The sequence below is a fragment of the Carettochelys insculpta genome, chromosome 3 (assembly GCF_033958435.1).
Source record: "Carettochelys insculpta isolate YL-2023 chromosome 3, ASM3395843v1, whole genome shotgun sequence".
In the NCBI taxonomy this organism is placed as follows: domain Eukaryota; kingdom Metazoa; phylum Chordata; order Testudines; family Carettochelyidae; genus Carettochelys; species Carettochelys insculpta.
In genome coordinates, this window is record NC_134139.1 from 108,601,197 (window position 1) to 108,619,645 (window position 18,449).

Below are 18,449 nucleotides of genomic sequence, written 5' to 3' on the forward strand. Positions count from 1 at the left end.
GTGGCAGGAGACAGGCTCAAGTTACCAGGAAATCAGCAGCAAGTACTGAAGCCCTAAGCAAGGAGATCCCAGTTGCCTGGGCATCTTCCTGTATCAGATTTATATAGAATTTTTTGTGAACTAGTCAGGACCCTGGGTGTTCTGACAATCGGCTCTGAGGACTAAAATCTCCTCTTGGAGTTAATCTTCTTTTTTGGCACCTGTTAGTAGATCGCTAGGTAGCAGAGTGGAATTTGCTAGTGCCTTTCTAGAATCCTGTGGACCACAGTACAAGACTCACATTCCCTGACGTTCTCTCTCACAGGTGGATGACCAAAGAAAAATTACCTATATACTTGATTTTTGTGCATTTATTGGTCCCGTATCACGGCACAGATAAATTGAGTAAAGTTATATTTTACTATCAGCTTGTATACTATGTGTTTCAGAGAGGTCAGCAAAAATAACAAGGAGTCCTGTGGCAACACAGTTACTAGTTCATGGGCAACTTTGGTGTGATCCATCCTTAGGGAAAGGCCACAGGTTGTCGTCGTCAACAACAACAACAATCACCACCACCATGGGCTCGGCACCCATTGGTGTCCAATGCCTCCGTCACTATTTTCTTCCATCTCTCTGTGTCCAGTGGCTTACTTTTTGTAGACTAACTCCACACCAGTCTACTGTATCATCGACCCATTCTCTTTGGGGTCTGCCTCTCCTATTTGAATCGTCCATTACGCTGAATACCAGGGTCTTGATTTTTTGTTTGTCATTCATTCTGCAGATAGGCCCAAATAGCTGTAACTTCTGTTGTATTACCTTCTGCAGCAGGTTCTCTTTCGGCTGTATCTGCCTATATAATTCCTCATTGGTGACCTTCTGCATCCACCCTATTCTCAGGATCTTTCTATAACAACTCCTCTCAAATGACAATATCCTTGTCTTTGAATCTTTTATCATCACCCTTGTCTCACATCCGTACAACATGCTGCTGAAGGCACACATTTTCAAGACACTCAGCTTTGTTTCTAAGCTAATCGCTTTGCTTTTTCAGATCTTATCCATTGCCTTCAAACTACCTCTTGCTTTCACTATTCTAGTTGCTGCTTCCTTCTTACAGTCTTGCTTATATGTTATGTTGCACCCCAGGTATGTGAACTTCTGTATGTTTTCTAGTTCAATCACATCTACGCTGATCTTCCTTCCTATTTCCTTATCTCCAAATTCAGCATTCATAATCAGTTCATATCGCTTCTCTTCCTTTTTTAGCATCTGCACCATTCTCGGTAGCTTCTCCTCATCTTCAGTGATAACTATATCATCCGCAAACCTCAAGTTGCCGATTTTCTCATCCCATGCACAGATATCCCTTCTACCTCTTCCTTGATCTTGTCCATCTCTCTCTCTAGGTGCGTGATGAGGATACTCGGCAATATCTGATCTCCTTGTCTTGTACCTCTACTTGTTCTAAACCACTTTCCAACTCTCCACATATTCTTACCGCTGCCACTGTGTTGTCACTGATCTCCTTCAAGAACCGTATCAGTCTGCTATCCACTCCATGTGACTCCAACATTGCCCAAGTGACTTTCTGGTCAATACTGTCAAATGCTTTCTCAAAATCAGTGTAGGAATTGTAGATGTACTTTGGTTGAGCTTTCTCCGCTATCAATCTGAGTGCCAATATCTGCTGTATGGTACTTCTATCTTTCCTGGATTCCACTTGCTTGTCCACTGTATGTTCTTCTATTTGTGATCTCAGTCTCTCCATCAGTATCATCATCAGTACCTTGCCTAGATGACTTGTTAGGGCAATCGTTCTGTAGTTCTTTCACTCCAATGCTCTTCCTTTCTTGTGTATTATCACTAGCATGGATCTTTTCCATTCCTTAGGTGCCTTCCCTTCTTTCCATGCTATATTACATAGTTGGTGTATTTCCTGAATCATACGTTCTTCTCCATATTTGATCATCTCTCCCATTATCTTATTTCTAGGGCTCTTGTTGTTCTTTAGTCGTTTTGCTGCTCTTTCTCCTTCCTCCTTCGAAATATCAGTCTCACTTTCGATGCTTGGCAGAGAGAATTCTTTCAGTTCTTCGATCAGTCCCTCAGAGATGCTCGGATCCAACTGTGCTTTGTACAGATCAGTGCAATGTCTCATGCACTGTGGCACAACCTTCTCTTTGTTCATGAGCACCTCATCGTTGCATCTACTTCGGCTGCTGCTTCCTATTAATATTCCTAATCATTTTTATACATCTTGGTCTTATACTCACCGTAATACCCCTCTAAATTTTCATACTGCCTCTCTAAACTTTTCGCCTTATCCTTTTAGGCCACTTTCCTTACCTCATTGCATTTAACTTTGTATCGCTATTCCACACTCTTGGAAATATCTCTTCTGATCTTCAACGCTCTCTTCTCTTGGACCAACTTCAGTGTCTCCTACGTAATCCACTTCTATTGTCAAGATACAAACTGGTGAGTGTAAGAATGATAGTAGCGAGATTCAAAGCAAAACTGTTTATCTCTGTCATTCAGATGTATGCACCCAGGTTGGCCAGTACAGGGAAAGAGAGAGAGCTATTCTATAAAGGCGCTGGAGGAGATACCAAAGAGATGTATTGATCATTGGAAGATATTGGAATACAACGGTTGGAACGGACAACAAAAATTGGGAGAGAGTCATGGGAAGGTTTGGGTATGGAGAAAGAAAAGAATGAGGGGAGAAACTACTAGAGTTTGCTATGGGGCATGAGATGGTGATCTGCAACACGAGATTCCAACAAAAGGACTGTAGGAAGTGGACATGGTGATCAAATGATGGGAATTCCAAGAATATGATATAGGATCTTGATAAGAAGAAGATGGGTAACATCAGTACAGCAGTGCCAAACTTTCCAAGGATCAGATATAGGCTTGAACCACAGTTTAGTGATTGCAAAGGTTAAGATGAAACTCAAGAGAAAGTATAAGACACAGTTTAAGAAAAGAAGAGACATGGCAAGGCTAGGCGATGAAGAAATTGGGAATGTGTCCAGAGCAGCACCTCAAAGATTAGGTATGTGGGCACAGAGAATGACCTAGATAAGAGAGTCAAAGGGATAGCCACAGTGTTAGAAGAGGCAATTAAGCAGACTGTTCCAGAAGAAGAGAAGATCAAGAAGAAGGCCAGAAGTCCTCTTGCTATTTCCTTCCTGGAGCATGATTTCCACAGTCCCTTCAAGGAAAGAGCACCATGTCTGTCCCATTATAAAGAGCAGGGAGAATATGGAATAAGGGTTTGTCAAGAAAATTCTTACCAATTAAACAGTCTATAGAACCTTCTTGTAACCTTGACAGGGCCCATGGAATGATTCTGGAGTATGAATTCCAGCCCATTAGATTGTGAGAGTACTATGAATAGGCTGTATTTCCCAGTATTTACACCTAGTGCAGTCTGAGTTAGCAGTTGGATTACGTGTTGTTCCAGGTGGGCTGCTTTTCCCTTACATCATTGCCAGATATTGTATACAAAATATGTTTGTTTCCCTCAGAACAGAAGTTATTATGAAGGTAGCAGCCTGACAGGTGGGAACGCTGTATGAAAGTCTGTTATCAACATAAAACGCATGGGCGGAGTATCAAGTAGGCTTTGGTTACTTTAAAAATATAGATGAAATTATGCTAAGCAGAGTACTGCCTTGCTCTGTGGATCAACTGCATTTCTGCCTCATTTACTGAATTTAAAGTAATAATGGGAAAAAAGTTTATTAAAATTATTAGTTTGCAAAGAAAGTCTTCCAATGCTTTCTGGGTGGAATAAGAGAAATCAGATGTTGGGTAAAGAGGTGCAGCTGTAGATGTAATTGTATCATAGTATGATGCAACAATAGCACCATAAAATTTAAAATCCAGTAAGATTGTAGCAGTCATTTTGCCTATTCATGATCACTTTGAATAGTACCTTTGAAAGAGAGAGAAGAACCTATTTTCAGTTTGTGAAGGTTTCCACATGAACAGATTGAAACTCGCTTTCTGGTAAAAGAATAAGAAGGCTGTTCTTAATACTCTTACACTCTTATGTAGTCTTTGTGTCCTCTGGTACTTTATAAAGTGGCCTTGACATCTACCATTATTTCTGAACACACATCATTCAGGAGTTGACTGTCAAGTAAGTTAAATGAAAACCAGCTAGCTTTTATTGCTATGTATCATGCCCATTTTTAAGTGGCTGGTTTTGTTCATCTTGTCTGCAATGCTTTCATGGTGAAATATTTAGAAGTGAAAAATATTTTCAGTATTTTATCATTGCATTTGAAATACTAATGGCCTGTGATTGTGTTGTGATTGTGTTTAGAAACAAATACAGTATATTTGAAATCCTCCTAGCTAGAATTTGTAACGAATGAATAACCCAGAATTCTAATAATTAAATGCTTTTGTTAAGCTAATCGGCTATTTGATTTTTTTTTGTTGTTGTTTAATTTTTCAGAAAAGAGCTAAAGGCCAGGTGCTATTTGACAAGGTGTGTGAACAGCTCAATTTACTGGAAAAGGACTATTTTGGCTTGTTGTTTCGAGAGAACTCAGATCAGAAGGTAAGTACTAAGATTAGTTTCATGTTACTAGAATGTTGTTAAATTCTTTGGTTTTTTGGCATGATTTCACAAACAGACTGAAAGCTTGGCTTGTTTACCCTAACCAAAAGAAGAGTGAGGGGGATCTGGTTGCTCTTTATCAGAGGGATAAATACCAGGAAGGCAGAGGACCTATTTAAGCACCAATGTGAACTCAAGAACAAATGGATATAAACTGGCCATCAGCAAGCTTACACTTGAAATTAGGTGAAAGTTTCTAATCATCAGAGGAATGAAGTTCTAAAACAGCCTTTCATGGAGACAGAAAGGGCCAAAAGTCTAAATGGCTTCATGTTTGAGTTTAAGTCTATGGAGGAGGTGTTAGGATGATATTGCCTACAGTGACTGTCGCCAATCTGGGACTATTAGTAGCAAATATCCCAAGTGGCCACGGAAGGGCTGTGATTTACTGCAAAGAATTCTTTCATAAGCACCTGACTGGTAGGTGTTGCTAAAATGCTCAGCATTCAACTGATTATTTGGGATCAGATTGACAGAGACCTTGAGTGGGGGAGGGTTCACCTTCCTCTGCACGAGACGGTACAATTTACTTCCAGGTTTGAACTAATGTAAATGATGGATTCTCTGTAACTTGAAATCTTTAAATCATGTTTGAGAACATCAGTAGCTCAGCCTGAGGTTAAGGGTCTGTTTATTACAGGCGTGGGTGAATGAGCTTCTGTGGCCTGTGAAATGCAGGAGGTCAGACTGGATGATCATGACAGTCTCTCTGGCCTTAAGGTCAGTGAGTCTAAACTAGCAGACATAATTCATGCTGGGAATAATCTTGTTATGAATGCTAGAAATTGGCTAAATGTTCTATTTTGACATATTGGCTCAAAGGGTGACAAGTTGTGTGGAATGTTCTGTTGCTTTGGATTTAGAGAGGTTTTTTAATCTTTATTTGTATACAAACCTGTATATGGAGGTGATTATTTTAGTACGTAAGTATGTAATTTCTTTCTGTAAAGGCACATACGGCATAGTGGTAGGAAAACATTAGCAAACTTTGGATGAGCTGCCAAAGCTGGCATGTTTAGTCAGTCTTGGAGTCTCTTTCCTGCATCTTCTGTATTTCTCTCATCTCCCAGCCAAATCAGAGTTTTATTCCCCATTTTCAAATTGCTTCAGGCCTAGCACTTTAACTATGGTTTCCAAATGTAACGAATTATAACACTTCCTAAAATGCATTTTTTCAGTCCCAAGCCTCAAGCTTGAGGACACCTTACCACTTGTAAAGATGAGAATGCAGCTGGTTCCCTTTCCCTGGGCCACAGAAGTTCTGTTTTGGGGCAGATGAGAAGAGGTTCTCCTCCTCTGGCCACTTTTTGCTGAGGTCGATGGTGAGAGGCAACCTTTTTCCCCCTCCGCCCCAACCCCACTGGCTGCCCCAACTTCAGGGCTTGGGGTGAGATATCTCACCCCGCTGTAGCCCTGAGCCCCTGCATGGAGCTTAATAGGAAGCCACACAGCTACAGCTACACAACTTAGGGGGAACTTAGCAGATAATATTACAAGAGAGTATTATAGCTAGGTTTACATAACATCTCTTCTGTCCCCTACTCCCTTCAGTCTACTCCCCACCCCACCACTGAAACATAGTCAGATTTGTTTCAAATAGTAATAGAGAAAGTTCTGCAGTTCCATTAAAATAAGGTTCCAATAAAATACTGGCACTAGATAAAATTTTGGCTGCAACAGTTTCAGTGCCCCAACCAAGTGAATAAGGATGGTCTTATTGTCAGAGATTGTTAATATTCAGAAGACATGCTCTGCAGCAGACTTCCTATGTAATAATACTGGGCAAATTAATTTATCCCCCTTTTCTAAAGCTTTCCATCTGCAAAATGGGAAGTGTATTCCCTTACTTCTATGCTTCATCCATTTGTCTTCTTAGATTGTAAATATTTGATGAGGAGATTGTCTTCATATAGTTTGTATGTATGCTCCTCTGCCAATTAATTTGAAATATTGAATGTTATTGTTCTAGGCTACAGGCAATTGTTCTTTGATATATCAATTTATTTGAGCTACAGCGATCTAAGGAAGGCTAGCACTCACAGACAGCGTCTGAGTGGCTACCGGCTGCTTGAAATGGTGCCAGTCAAAGCCATAAGAAGACAGTTTCAACAGGGTTAGACTAAAGTTTCATGTGTATTACAAAGTGCAAACACTTCACATTGTAATACCTAGAAGGACACACTAACTTGTAACTGTTAAGATCTTAGGTGCTATTTGGCATAGTTAAATAGAATACCGGCTTGATTGCCCTTTATTAATCTTCATAGGCATTTTTTTCCTATCCACTCAAGCTAAGGGCAGCAACCTGCTGTCACTGGCTCTGGTTACACTGACCCAAACTGCTGGCAGCAGTATGCAAATAGTATGTCTTGAAAATGCAAATGGATACTTGTTTGCATATTTGCTTGTCGTCAGAGGCTGTTGCCGGTAGGAAAAAAGCAGTGTACATGTGGTTCTGCCAGTGAACCAGCCCCGCTTGTCAGCAGCCTCTTGTGTCTGGAAAATCAGGCATAAAAGGCTGCCGACAGAGGGGGCGGTTTTGCCAGCAGGACCATGTTTACGCTGCCTTTTTTTTTTTTCTGCCAGACAAGCAAATATGCAAATGAGCATCCATTTGCATTTTCGAGTCCGCCTATTTGCATACTGCTGTGGGCAGTTTGGGTCAGTGTAATCGTAGCCTATAAGAGAGAATATTTGATTTTTTTTTTTTTAAAGATGCAAGCATAATTTCTTTATGATTGCCTGTGCCCTATGCATCTTGTTACTAAATACTCATTTTGTTTAGAATTAAATGCAAAAAAACTACATTAAAATAATATAGTGATGACTTAATTCTAAATACATTTGTATTTTCTACGTTAAGGGCATTGCTTTACTCACCTATTTATGCTTGCCATTTGTAGGATTTCTGAGATTTAATAGGTTTTTTATGCAGTCATATTGCTATTATTAGGCTAACAAGGTGAGTGTAGGTCAGAGTTTTCCATTGTTAGCAAATTCTAATGTGTTAATTGAGTGCCTTGGATTCTCCAGACATTCTTGGCAAGTTTACGTGTGAGAACCGTTTTAATACCACCAGAACCGGGCATAAAAACAACTCTAGTGAGATAATATTGTTCTGAAGACGGAATGTCAACTCATGACAAGTTTCTAAAACTTTTATTATTAAGAAACTTTAATAAAAATGAATGGATTTTGAATTGGCCCATAGTCTGCATATATTTTAAAGTGGTCACCATGAAATACTCAGTGCTTAGTTCTCCTCTGTGATTGCTTCCCTGTCAGGTCTCCTGCTATAGAGGAAACTAGAGTTATTGCAGTTTCTAATGGGACTCACTGTATTTTAACTAACACTTACATAAGTGGATAGTTGCATGCAGTATTGCCTTCAAAGTTGAATAATTACTAAGATAGCTGCTCTTAACGTTCATATGGGTTTCTTTGTGCTGTTATTTACATTTGTGTGTATTTTTCCTTTACCTTTCTACTGTTTTTTTTTTTTGTATCATCTGTCCTCATTGTCATCCCACCTTCCTTGCAGTTTTGCAACCTTCCTACGTAGTTCTTCTACTGCTCTTGCAATATCTGTCTTAGAGCTGTTGGCCCACTGCTTCTCTATGGAGATTTCAATTGGCTTTGTCTTTGGTCCCTGGAACCTTATGCCATGTAGGCCACATCTACATGGAGCTGTACTCCCAGCAGCTCCATGTTAATGAGCAGTCTCACAACTGCAAATGACTGCTCATTAGCATAATTTTGCAGCTGATTAGCACAGCCATGCAAGATTTTGCTTTTGGCAGAGGGGGCTGCTGGCAGTAATCAGGCCGTGTGGACGTGCCTCTGCAGGCTAAACCATGCTGTTGCCAGTCCCTTATCCCTAATCCCTGCAGGAACTCCAACTGTTAACCGTCTGGCTTTCCCACGTTTGCTACTGCCTGTCTCCCACTTCCCTAAAATTCGTACACATATTTTCGTATTCGTACACTCCCTGCCAAACAGAAAAAAATATTGCAGTACTTAATACGAAATACAAGTTTTAAGAAAGAAAAACGTGATCTAACTTGGAATTAAGAAAGGTCCTCAGATCAGTTTTAAGGTGCTTCAACATATCTGGGCTTGTTTACGCTACCTCCCTACTTCGAAGGGAGGATGGTAAGTAGGGTGTCAGATTACTCATGAAGTGCTGCAGTGCATATGCAGCAATTCATTAAGCTAATTTTAAAGTTTTAAACTTTGAAGTGCCAGCTTGTGTGTAGCCACGGCTAACCTGCCGGTACTTCGAAGTGCCTGGGCAACTTCAAAGTACCAGTGGGTTAGCCACAGCTACATGCAAGCTGGCGCTTCAAAGTTTAAAACTTTGGAGTTGCCGTGGGGGAGAATTAGCTTAATGAAGTGCTGCGTATGCAGTGCAGCACTCCATTAATAATCTCCCGACACCCTGCTTACCATCTTCCCTTCGACGTAGGGAGGTAGTGTAGACAAGCCCTCTGTGTGTGAAAGCTTGATATTTTGTTTGTTTGTTTGTTTGTTTGTTTTTTAGGTGGATCTTACCACTATTTTAAATACATTACTTTTATGAGAGCCAGAATAAAATTAATGCAGTAAAGCAAGAATATAAATGTGAGGAAGAGAAACAGGCTTTTGTTTTTGTCTCATAGAACAAAGTAAAAGATGTAAACGAATCCAGCTGAGGCCAGCTAAGTAATTGACAACTGTTCTTTTACAGTAAAGTCTGAAACAAGACACACATGATGCCTTCAGCCATCTCATGGTGCCTTGATAGTTTGACATTAACTGTTCAATATGACTGGAGCAAGAGTGTTTGGCATCCCTTCCTGCAGAAACAAAAGCTGCTTTGAGCCGCTGATTTTTCATCAGCAGTAATATCTGGTTGTTTGAGTTGCTCTAGAGTGAGCACCTAACTTGCCAATATTCACCTTCAAAGACCAGTATGTTTGAGAGATTCAAATATTTTCATGTTTGCTGGTCCCTGATTTGCTGTGTACATCAGTCCATAACAGAGGGTCTATATAGTCAGCTTTAAATAAACTGCTCTAAATACCTCTCCATAGTCCCCCATAATGAGTGTACTTTTAAAGCTTATCAACCTAAAGAGCTACAGGAACTCCAGTCCCTTCTAGCAAAGAATGCCACTGCACTCAAGCCACCAAGCAGGAGTGGAAAGGTGTTTTTTTAATTCCATGCATATCCTGGTCTCCTTGCTGATAGTGACTGGCCCATCCTGAATCTATATATCTAGTAAAATAACATTAAATGGTATTTCTGAATAATTGTGTCCTTTCTAGAGGAGGATGGCCGGATGGCTGGGCACGTGCTGTGACTTTGAATGCATTTTCTTCCATTATCTGAGACAGGTGCATTTATTTAATTCTTTTTTATCATGGCAACACAGCCAGTCCCATGTAGTGGCATTTTTCCTCCCCCAGACTTGCATCCATGGTGTATGTTCACAAAATACTTGATGGTTGGGATGGTGGGACTACATACAATAGGCACACTCAGACTTGTACTAGTTTAGAAGTTTTCTCTCCTGTAGACAGCTTTACCTTATGCATATGTGGAAATCATTCATATTTGTACTGTTTTTTCAGAATGGTAAAAACTGTATGTTCCTCTTTGCTTTGTAAAACTTCAGGTCTTTTGCACCTATCTGAGTTTTAGGGAAAGACCATATGCTTGAAATTCACCATCTTCTATTATGTTCCTAACTTCTAGTCTTTGCACAACTCTATTTCTTTGTGTTTCAAAATGGTCATGTCACTTCTTGAATTAATGGATCCAGAAAAAACAAACAAACAAACAAAAATCCTCAACCGAACAAAAAACACTGTAATTCACAGCTAAATACAAAGAGTTGGAGGCACCACAAATTTAATGGGCTGGTCTTCTTTTTCTATGCTTCTCTTTCTGTACTAAGATTCTGAAGATTGGATTGTTTCCTCAACTTGGCACCAGCTCTTTCTGATCCATTTTCTCCTGCTGTGGCTGTTGCCTCCTTAGATTAAAATGCCACAAATCTCTGACCTCCAGCCCAGTCAGTGTTAAATGCTGAATGATGTGTTTTTCTCATTCTTGTGCACTCATCACAGCCGCTCATTTATGAGCCAGCTGTTGTGCTAGACTGCAGCTGTGGGGTGTGGAAACTGAATGCCAGGCACTCTTTTGAGTGGAGAATTAGAGCTGCTCCCTATTGCAACATCAGGAGTACAAACAGAGGGGATCCCATTGATTTTTCCATGTCAGTGTTCTGTGCAGCTGGGAGAGATGTACTGTAACTTAAAACTAGACTGCTGAAGCATTCATTAAACTTTCTTTTAAAAAAAAAAAAAGCTGTTATAAACTAAAATTTGCAGTTTTCTCTGAAATTTTAGTTTATGGAAACAAAGTTGTCTGCTAAAAGTTTAGATGGCATGTAGCATAATGAAATCAACAGGGAGTTCATGAATGCTCCATTAATACTTTGTTTTGTGTTCTTATGATCTGCATCACAGCTGGAAATGCTGCTTTTCTGGATTTGTACAAAAACACTTTTTGTGTTTTTGCAATAGTGGAGAATATTTTAATATTCTCTGACAATTCATTACTCTGTGTACGTCTCTAACCCTTCTATTTACAAGTGAAAAAGAATGATCCTGTTTTACTGATTGTATCAAAGTTAACGCACATGCATTGGCAAAATATCACTGTAGAGTATTTAGATAGATTTACAGTAGTCTAACCAAAATTAAGGGCAGAGAAAAACATTCTTGCATGCATGTAAAATATAAATTAATTTACAAAACCACTCATACATATTATATTCGCATCCCATATATCATTATATCTGCCTTATGCAGCAAGGACCAATTATCTGGCAGAGCTGCTCTGAAATCAATGGCAAAACAGGACAGTTACACAGCATAAAGGTACATTTAGGAAATTGTTGATCAAGCTATGAAGCAGAAATAATTAGAATAAGTGAACCAAGTATGTTTTACAGAAGGAAAGGCTGCCCTTTTCATTTTAAACTTTTTATGTTATCTTCCACCAATATCAATTTAAAGTTATGAATGTTGCTTTCAATAAACTGTTATCACTGTTAAATATACAGTACTACTGTATCATAGTATTCTGTAAAGGTAATGCCAAAATATTATATACAAGAGGTACATGTATAACATTGTGTTTTGCATAATTTTGACTGGGCTTGTCTACACTTGCCCCCAAGTTCAAAGGGAGCATGTTAATCAGGGTGACAGGAGATTACTAATAAAGTGCTGCGGTGAATAAACAGCACTTCGTTCGGCTAATTCTCCTCCTTGACATCTTCGAAGTGTCAAACTTTGAAGTGCTAGCATGCGTGTAGATGCAGTAACTTTGAAGTGCCTGTGCTACTTGAAGTGCCTTTACTCCCCAATATTTTAGGGGTGGGTGAGGGAGGTGAAATTATTGCCTGTCTTGTCCTGAAAGGTTAAGTCTCTATCTCTTTCCTTATCCCTTCTCTTAAAAAGAATTAAATGGAATGTACAGAGTACGCATGCAGAATTTAGAAAATGTTTTAATACAAAATTCATTACCGTGATATTTGAATTTAGTTGTTCCAAATAACTTTGACTTGATTTGTGCCAATAAACAAAAGGTTCTGTGTTTCAAGTCCCTTAAACTGTGCAGGCCTCTCTTATATAACATCCGTGAATAAGCTTCACAGTCTGGCTAATTCCAGTTACTAATAGTTACATTTTATGTCTTTCCTAATCCCCTCCCCCCCTTCTGGAAATACTTCTGAATGATCAGCCACAGGATTAAATGCCTAGTGACACCAATTTCGCATGTAACCGAAGCATAGGTTACGCCAATTGTACTGGGATGCTTTCTCTTTTAAAAGTAGTATATATATTTCTAGTTAGACTCCTAATTCTGAAGGGTGAACAGTTTTCATTGTGGCACCGAACTATAGTTAGGGAGCCTTGTGTTTGAACATTTGGCCAGTGATTTTAATGCCATAGTAGGTTCACAATGAGCTTTTTGAAGGGCGAAAATGTGGAAAAAGTAAACTCTGTGAATGGATCTTTCCCAACACTTCCTGCTGTTGCCAGAGAGAGAGAGAGAGAGTGTGTGTGTGTGTATGTGAAGCTGAAAGAAGAAGAAAAAGAATATTTTACTTCGTAGAAATGGGAGACAGTCTTTCATTCAGGACTTTGTATTGGTTTGAAGGCAGGGGTATGTAGAAATTGCATGCAGGAGTCTGCTTTCTGTCAGTGAAACAAATAAATGAAAGGAAATTGTCTGAGTCGTGAGGTGTAATTTCCAGTGAGTATTTTTAAGGAAGACTATAGAATATCATTTAATTTCCAGAATTAACAGGTCTAGTCTAAGACATGTTGCAGACTAAGCTGGAGTGGGGCAGAGGGTGAGGAAAATCAAAGTACAGTTCTTGATGGTGAGTTACAAGCTAACTCAAAAATTCTACAGGGTGCCTTCAAAGTGCAATATCAGAAGAATGTGCTGTACAAACATTTATTTGAAATTCAAGAAATTATACCATCTGAATTCTTTCATTTGAATTATTGTACTGATGTTCTTCCTTTTTTTTTTTTTTTAAGAACTGGTTAGATTCGTCAAAGGAAATCAAGAGGCAAATTCGAAGTAAGTACTCCTCTACTAATGTTAAATTATTTACCTTATTTTTCTTATTCAGAAATTTAAGTTACACTTTTTAAAGTGAAAAGCTTGAATGTGGCAGGAAGCTTTTAAAACATTGTCTGCTGACTCCACAGGCCTAACTACATGTAGTTGAGGCACAGTGTGAACACACAGTTGTCTGCAACGGTTAGTGGTATCCATGGTATTTTTATTAGCAGTGTGAATAGGATAGTACAGTTTTGTAAATATTTTAGGCCTGCATTAAAACATCCATCAGTAACATAGTTAGTCAATAGTGTGTTCTGGTTACACTGGCAATAAATGTTTTTTAACATGTAATCCTATACTATGGTGAAGAATTGTGCTATCATGGTTAAACATTTTGTCTGGTTATTGGATGGGTTTGGACAGTTTACCAGAAAGCTAATGATGCTTAACTTGCTAATTGACTTTGTTACCAATCAGGTAACTGTGGTGTTTGCAGTATTCAGGGTGTTTCTCATAATATTTATGGAGAAGTACAAGGGAATCCTAGAGTCTCCCCCTCTCTCTCTCTCTCTCTCTCTGATTTTATTCATATGTTTTTCCTCCCAGGCGACAGAATGACATCATTTCATCTGCTGCCCAGGAATGCTTGAGAGGAGAGGTTTGTTTGGGTAGGAAGAGGCAGTAGTGGCACCTGGAGCTTGGTTTGAGGAGTAAAGGCGCTCTAAAGTAGTGCGGGCACTTCGAAGTTCCCGCTGCTATACTGCATGCTGGCGGTTCGAAGTCTGACACTTGGAAGTTGCCAAGGGGGACAATTTGCATAAGGAAGTGCTGCATATTTATTGCAGCACTTCATTAGTAATCTCCCATCACCCTGATTACCATTCCCCCTTTGAAGAAGGGGGCAAGTGTAGACATAGCCTAAATGAAATCTCTCTTACAAGCATCGTATGTATCAAATATGGTCATTGTGAGCTTTACTTTGTTTACATCAGTCTTTAAAAGACACTTTTTTTTCCACCAAGGGTGCCTTTAAAGCCTCCCAATGTTCTTAGCTATTGTTTTCTTCTTCAGGCTAAGGTCAACAAATACTTCAGTTTGCTATGCAGACTGGGGCCAGAACCACCCTGCTTCAGCAGGGGAAGATCTGGCTTCCTGAAATTCCTCTAGATTTTTTTTATCTGCCTCCACTAGACCTCCCTGCTCCAGAGCTTTTCTGAGTAAAATTCTGAACTTTTTCATGTTTGTAGGCTAGCAGTTGATTTTTAAAATGTGATTCAAATCAGTTCGTACATATTTATGAGACTGGAATCAGATGAGCATATAAATTAATTACCAGTGATACAATTGGAAACTTTGAGAAGCTGTTGCTGTTCAAAGTCTTCAGAAAAGGCATTTTAACAATCCTGGCTTTTGACAGGAAGGTAGTCATGCAACAAGATCAAGAAGCCTGTGAAGTACAGCAAAAAATCTTGCTTCTTTTAGAGGTAGTGCCTAGAACAAATTCAGGGTCAGTCATTACCTTCTTTTGCTTCTGATATCTGCAGTTCTCCCAGTCTTATTTGGAACTGGAATTCCAGCTGGTTTGCCTCATTGGTTGGTTCACAATGAGCCCTTTTCCTGGTGCCGGGTTCTTTCAGTTTGGCAGTAAGCAGGCTATCTCTAGCTTTAATGAAATTGTCTACAGAGAGTACCCTGTAGAATTGTGCAAGAATTCATGAAACAGCATTGTCCCATTTCAGCAGCCTTGTGAAAGGCCATGTCATGAATTAAATCAACAACCTTGTGAAAGGTCCTGGTAAGAATTAACTCGTTGATCAAGTGATGTATTTCTCTTTCAGTTTTGGAATATTACAGCCTGCTCCCTATCTTAGTTCTTCTTCCAGAGAATCTTGGATAAACACAGCACAGGGCACTGTCTGAAATACCTAAATAAGCTTCTTAAAAGAAGCTTGCCTTCAAAACATTCCCATTTTATTGTCCTCGGACAATGCTTATGTTCTGCAAACGGCTAGCCTCTGTTTTGTTTTCTCTTGTTTAGTCATTACCATTTCATGTTTTCATAGGCTCCCCAGGAGGCAGCAATAATAGTGGCTTTAGGAAACAAAGCAAATTACTTCTCTTTACAGACAATTTTCTTGTTAACTTTCAGTGCAGATAAAAAGCTGATGGTGATACAGTTGTGGAACTTAGGACAAACACAAACATGTAGTGCTGAGAAAGTCAGCCATAGTCTTGGAATAAAGGTGAATACTATCAGGTACAAGGTCTCATCTGAGAAGAATGTTGACACAAGAGAAAATGGCCATGATGAAAAACACTTTGTCATGGAAACAAGCATCCAACTTTTTCTGAAACTCATTTGAAATTTTGATCTCATATAAAGGTACATTTCAAAAATCCAGCGTTCATATGATACCTTGAGTATCCCTTCATATCTCATCTTATATCTTCCATTGTCAGAGGTCTCACTCTAGTTGTATATTATCTAATTCCTCCCAGTGGCTGAATGCAGAGAATCAGATTTTTATTTTGAAGAGACTGTCGCATTCAGGGTGTGGTTACTCGAAAGAAAGAGTACATTGTCCACCAACTAGAACAGATTGAGGGTTCTGTTTTCCTTTAAGAGTATGTTATTTTTATTTTTTATTTTTATTTTTATTTTTATTTTTATTTTTGTGGAATGTGATTTGAACATAGTTTCTTTTAGATGCATTTAATTCAATAGTGTGTTGAAGTGTTTGTATTCACATAATAGTGACCTCCTGACTCTACTAGGGTGTTCTGACTGGAACACATCTCAGCTTGACTTGGAAAATTAACTGTGTGAGAATTTTTATACATATAAAAATACATATGCCCAACTAATTTTAAAACAGCTACTATGAACTGGCTGCAAGTGTCAGAGGGGTAGCCATATTAGTCTCTATCTGCAAAAATAAGAAGTTTTGTGGCATCTTATAGACTAACAGATTTTTTTGGAGCAAGAGCTTTTGTGGGCCAAGATACATGCATCTGACCAAGTGCGTCTTTGCCTATGAAAACTTATGCTTCCAAAAATCTGTTAGTCTATAAGGTGCCACTGGACTTCTCATTTTTATGAACTGGTTGTTATAGGGCCTGGCTTTTTCTACAGATCTGTGCGCAAGTCTTTGTCTGAATGTAACAGAGAATAAAATTGGGCACACAATGTTCAGTCAGTGCCTTTCAGTATTAATAACAATGGAAAGAAGTTCACTTTTGTACTTTGATCCTCAGTTTCATTATCAACTTACAGTTATAGATGGCCGATAAGATTGCAGATGTATGGAGGTATAAGGCCTCCAGTGATGTGAATTTAGGGAGCCAAAGCCCCTGGTCTTGAATTTCTTCCCCATATATATGGAAAACCCACAAAGTCTAATTATGGGCCAGATTCTCGACAATCTTCACATAAGCGTTGAGACTGTTTTTTCAAGGGCAGTCAGTATACATGCACATCATTAAAGCAAATAACCCTATTGAAGTTTTCATTTGATTTAGGCTCTGGGAGACAGTTAACAGCCAAATTAACAAATAGGTTTAACATATCTATCTTTCAGTGTAGTCTAGATCAGGGGTGCACAAGGGTCGGTGGGTGGGCCCCCTGTGGCAGGGGACATGAAATTTCATAAGGTGGCACAGCACAATTGGGTGTTGGGTCTCATGCTCATCAGTCGCATTGCAAATATTGAAGTGCATTACTGTTTTTATGGTTGTGTAGTCACGTTTATCTACAATAATTAAGTTTATACATTCTACAGACGTGTTTTCTGACCCATGCCAAAAAGTTTTTTTGCATATGAACATAACTGAAATTTTCATCAGTTTGGATTACGTTATATAGGTTGAGGGGGATTGTTAACTGCAGGGACAAAAAGTGGGGCCCAATGTAAAAAGTTTGATCACCCTGATCTAGATCGAGTTTTTAGCAAAACAGAAAAGGACATGCTTTGAGTTTTGTGGCAGGCACCTATATCTAGCAGATAGTTGAGGAGCTTTGAACATTTAAGAAAGCAGCATGAAGTGGATCATTTTTGTAGTTATTAATTATTGAATATCAGGTAGGATGCTGTCTAGGTATTCCAGTAACTTCAGAAATAACTAGATATTTTTTAATTCTTTTCTGGTGGGAGGGCAAAGGCATATTGTTGGAAAGATACTTGAAGTCTGAGATCTTCATTTTTAATATCTTATTTATATACCTCAGCAGATGATAACCCGAAGGACGGGGTGAGTATTGAAAAGACTAAAAGGTGCTGCTTTCTTAATAAAATAGATTGTGCTCAGCCATTGTGCTAATACCTGGGAGCAGATGTAATTCTCACATATGGGCTATGTTTACACTAGCATCCCCCCTTCAAAAGGGGGATGCTAATGAGACACATCAGGATATGCTAATGAGGCATTGAAATGAATATGCAGCGCCTTATTAACATAGTGTCAGCCACGGCACTTCAAAAGTGCTTTCGATTGCATGCAGCTCATCTACACGGGGTCCTTTTCTAAAGGACCCTGCAGACGTCGAAATCCCCTTATTCCTATAACCAAATAGGAATAAGGGGACTTGGACGTCTTCAGGGTCCTTTAGAAAAGGACCCCGGGCAGATGAGCCACGCGCAATCGAGAACGGCACTTTTGAAGTGCTGCAGCCAACGTTATGCTAATGAGGCACTGCATATTCATTGCATTGCCTCATTAGCATATCCCAATGTGTCTCATTAGCATCCCTCTTTCAAAAGTGGGGTGCTAGTGTACATATGGTCATGGTGGAAGAGAAGTTGAAGGGAACTGGAGCTAATGCAGGAGAAGAAGAGGGTTTTTTGACAAATAAGATTCTTGTGTGGTGCAAACTCATGCCTACCTCTTGAAAAGTTCTGTGACCTTAAGCCTATATCAGTGTGTCTTACCACCCTGCTAGCTGTTCTTGACTCAGTTTCAGCCTGGTAATTGGTAGAAGAGAGAGACTGCTCAAAAGCACTTTTCTGGTGTTAGGGAGAGAAAGCAGAGCAGATGACACTGGTGATTTGGCGGCTCTTAAAACCACTAACTTCCCACATCTTAGTGCACTTGGATTTGATTATGCAAGGTGATGAACACTCAAGTCGCAGTCCAACATGTTAGGAAGTTTCTCCTAAGTGTCAGAGTATTTAAGCTCTGAAACAAATTGCCTGGGGCAGTT

General features: G+C 39.4%; 1 protein-coding gene across 17 annotated transcripts in view; it reads left to right on the forward strand.

Moving 5' to 3' along the window:
• The window catches only part of EPB41L2 (erythrocyte membrane protein band 4.1 like 2), a 213,675-nt gene that overhangs the window by 127,286 nt on the left and 67,940 nt on the right, over positions 1-18,449 (forward strand). For all 17 annotated transcript variants that reach the window (XM_074990571.1, XM_074990572.1, XM_074990586.1 and 14 more), the window contains exons 4-5: positions 4,457-4,561; positions 13,225-13,267. In XM_074990571.1, the coding sequence (XP_074846672.1) occupies positions 4,457-4,561; positions 13,225-13,267 (148 nt within the window). The remainder of the gene's footprint in view (positions 1-4,456; positions 4,562-13,224; positions 13,268-18,449) is intronic.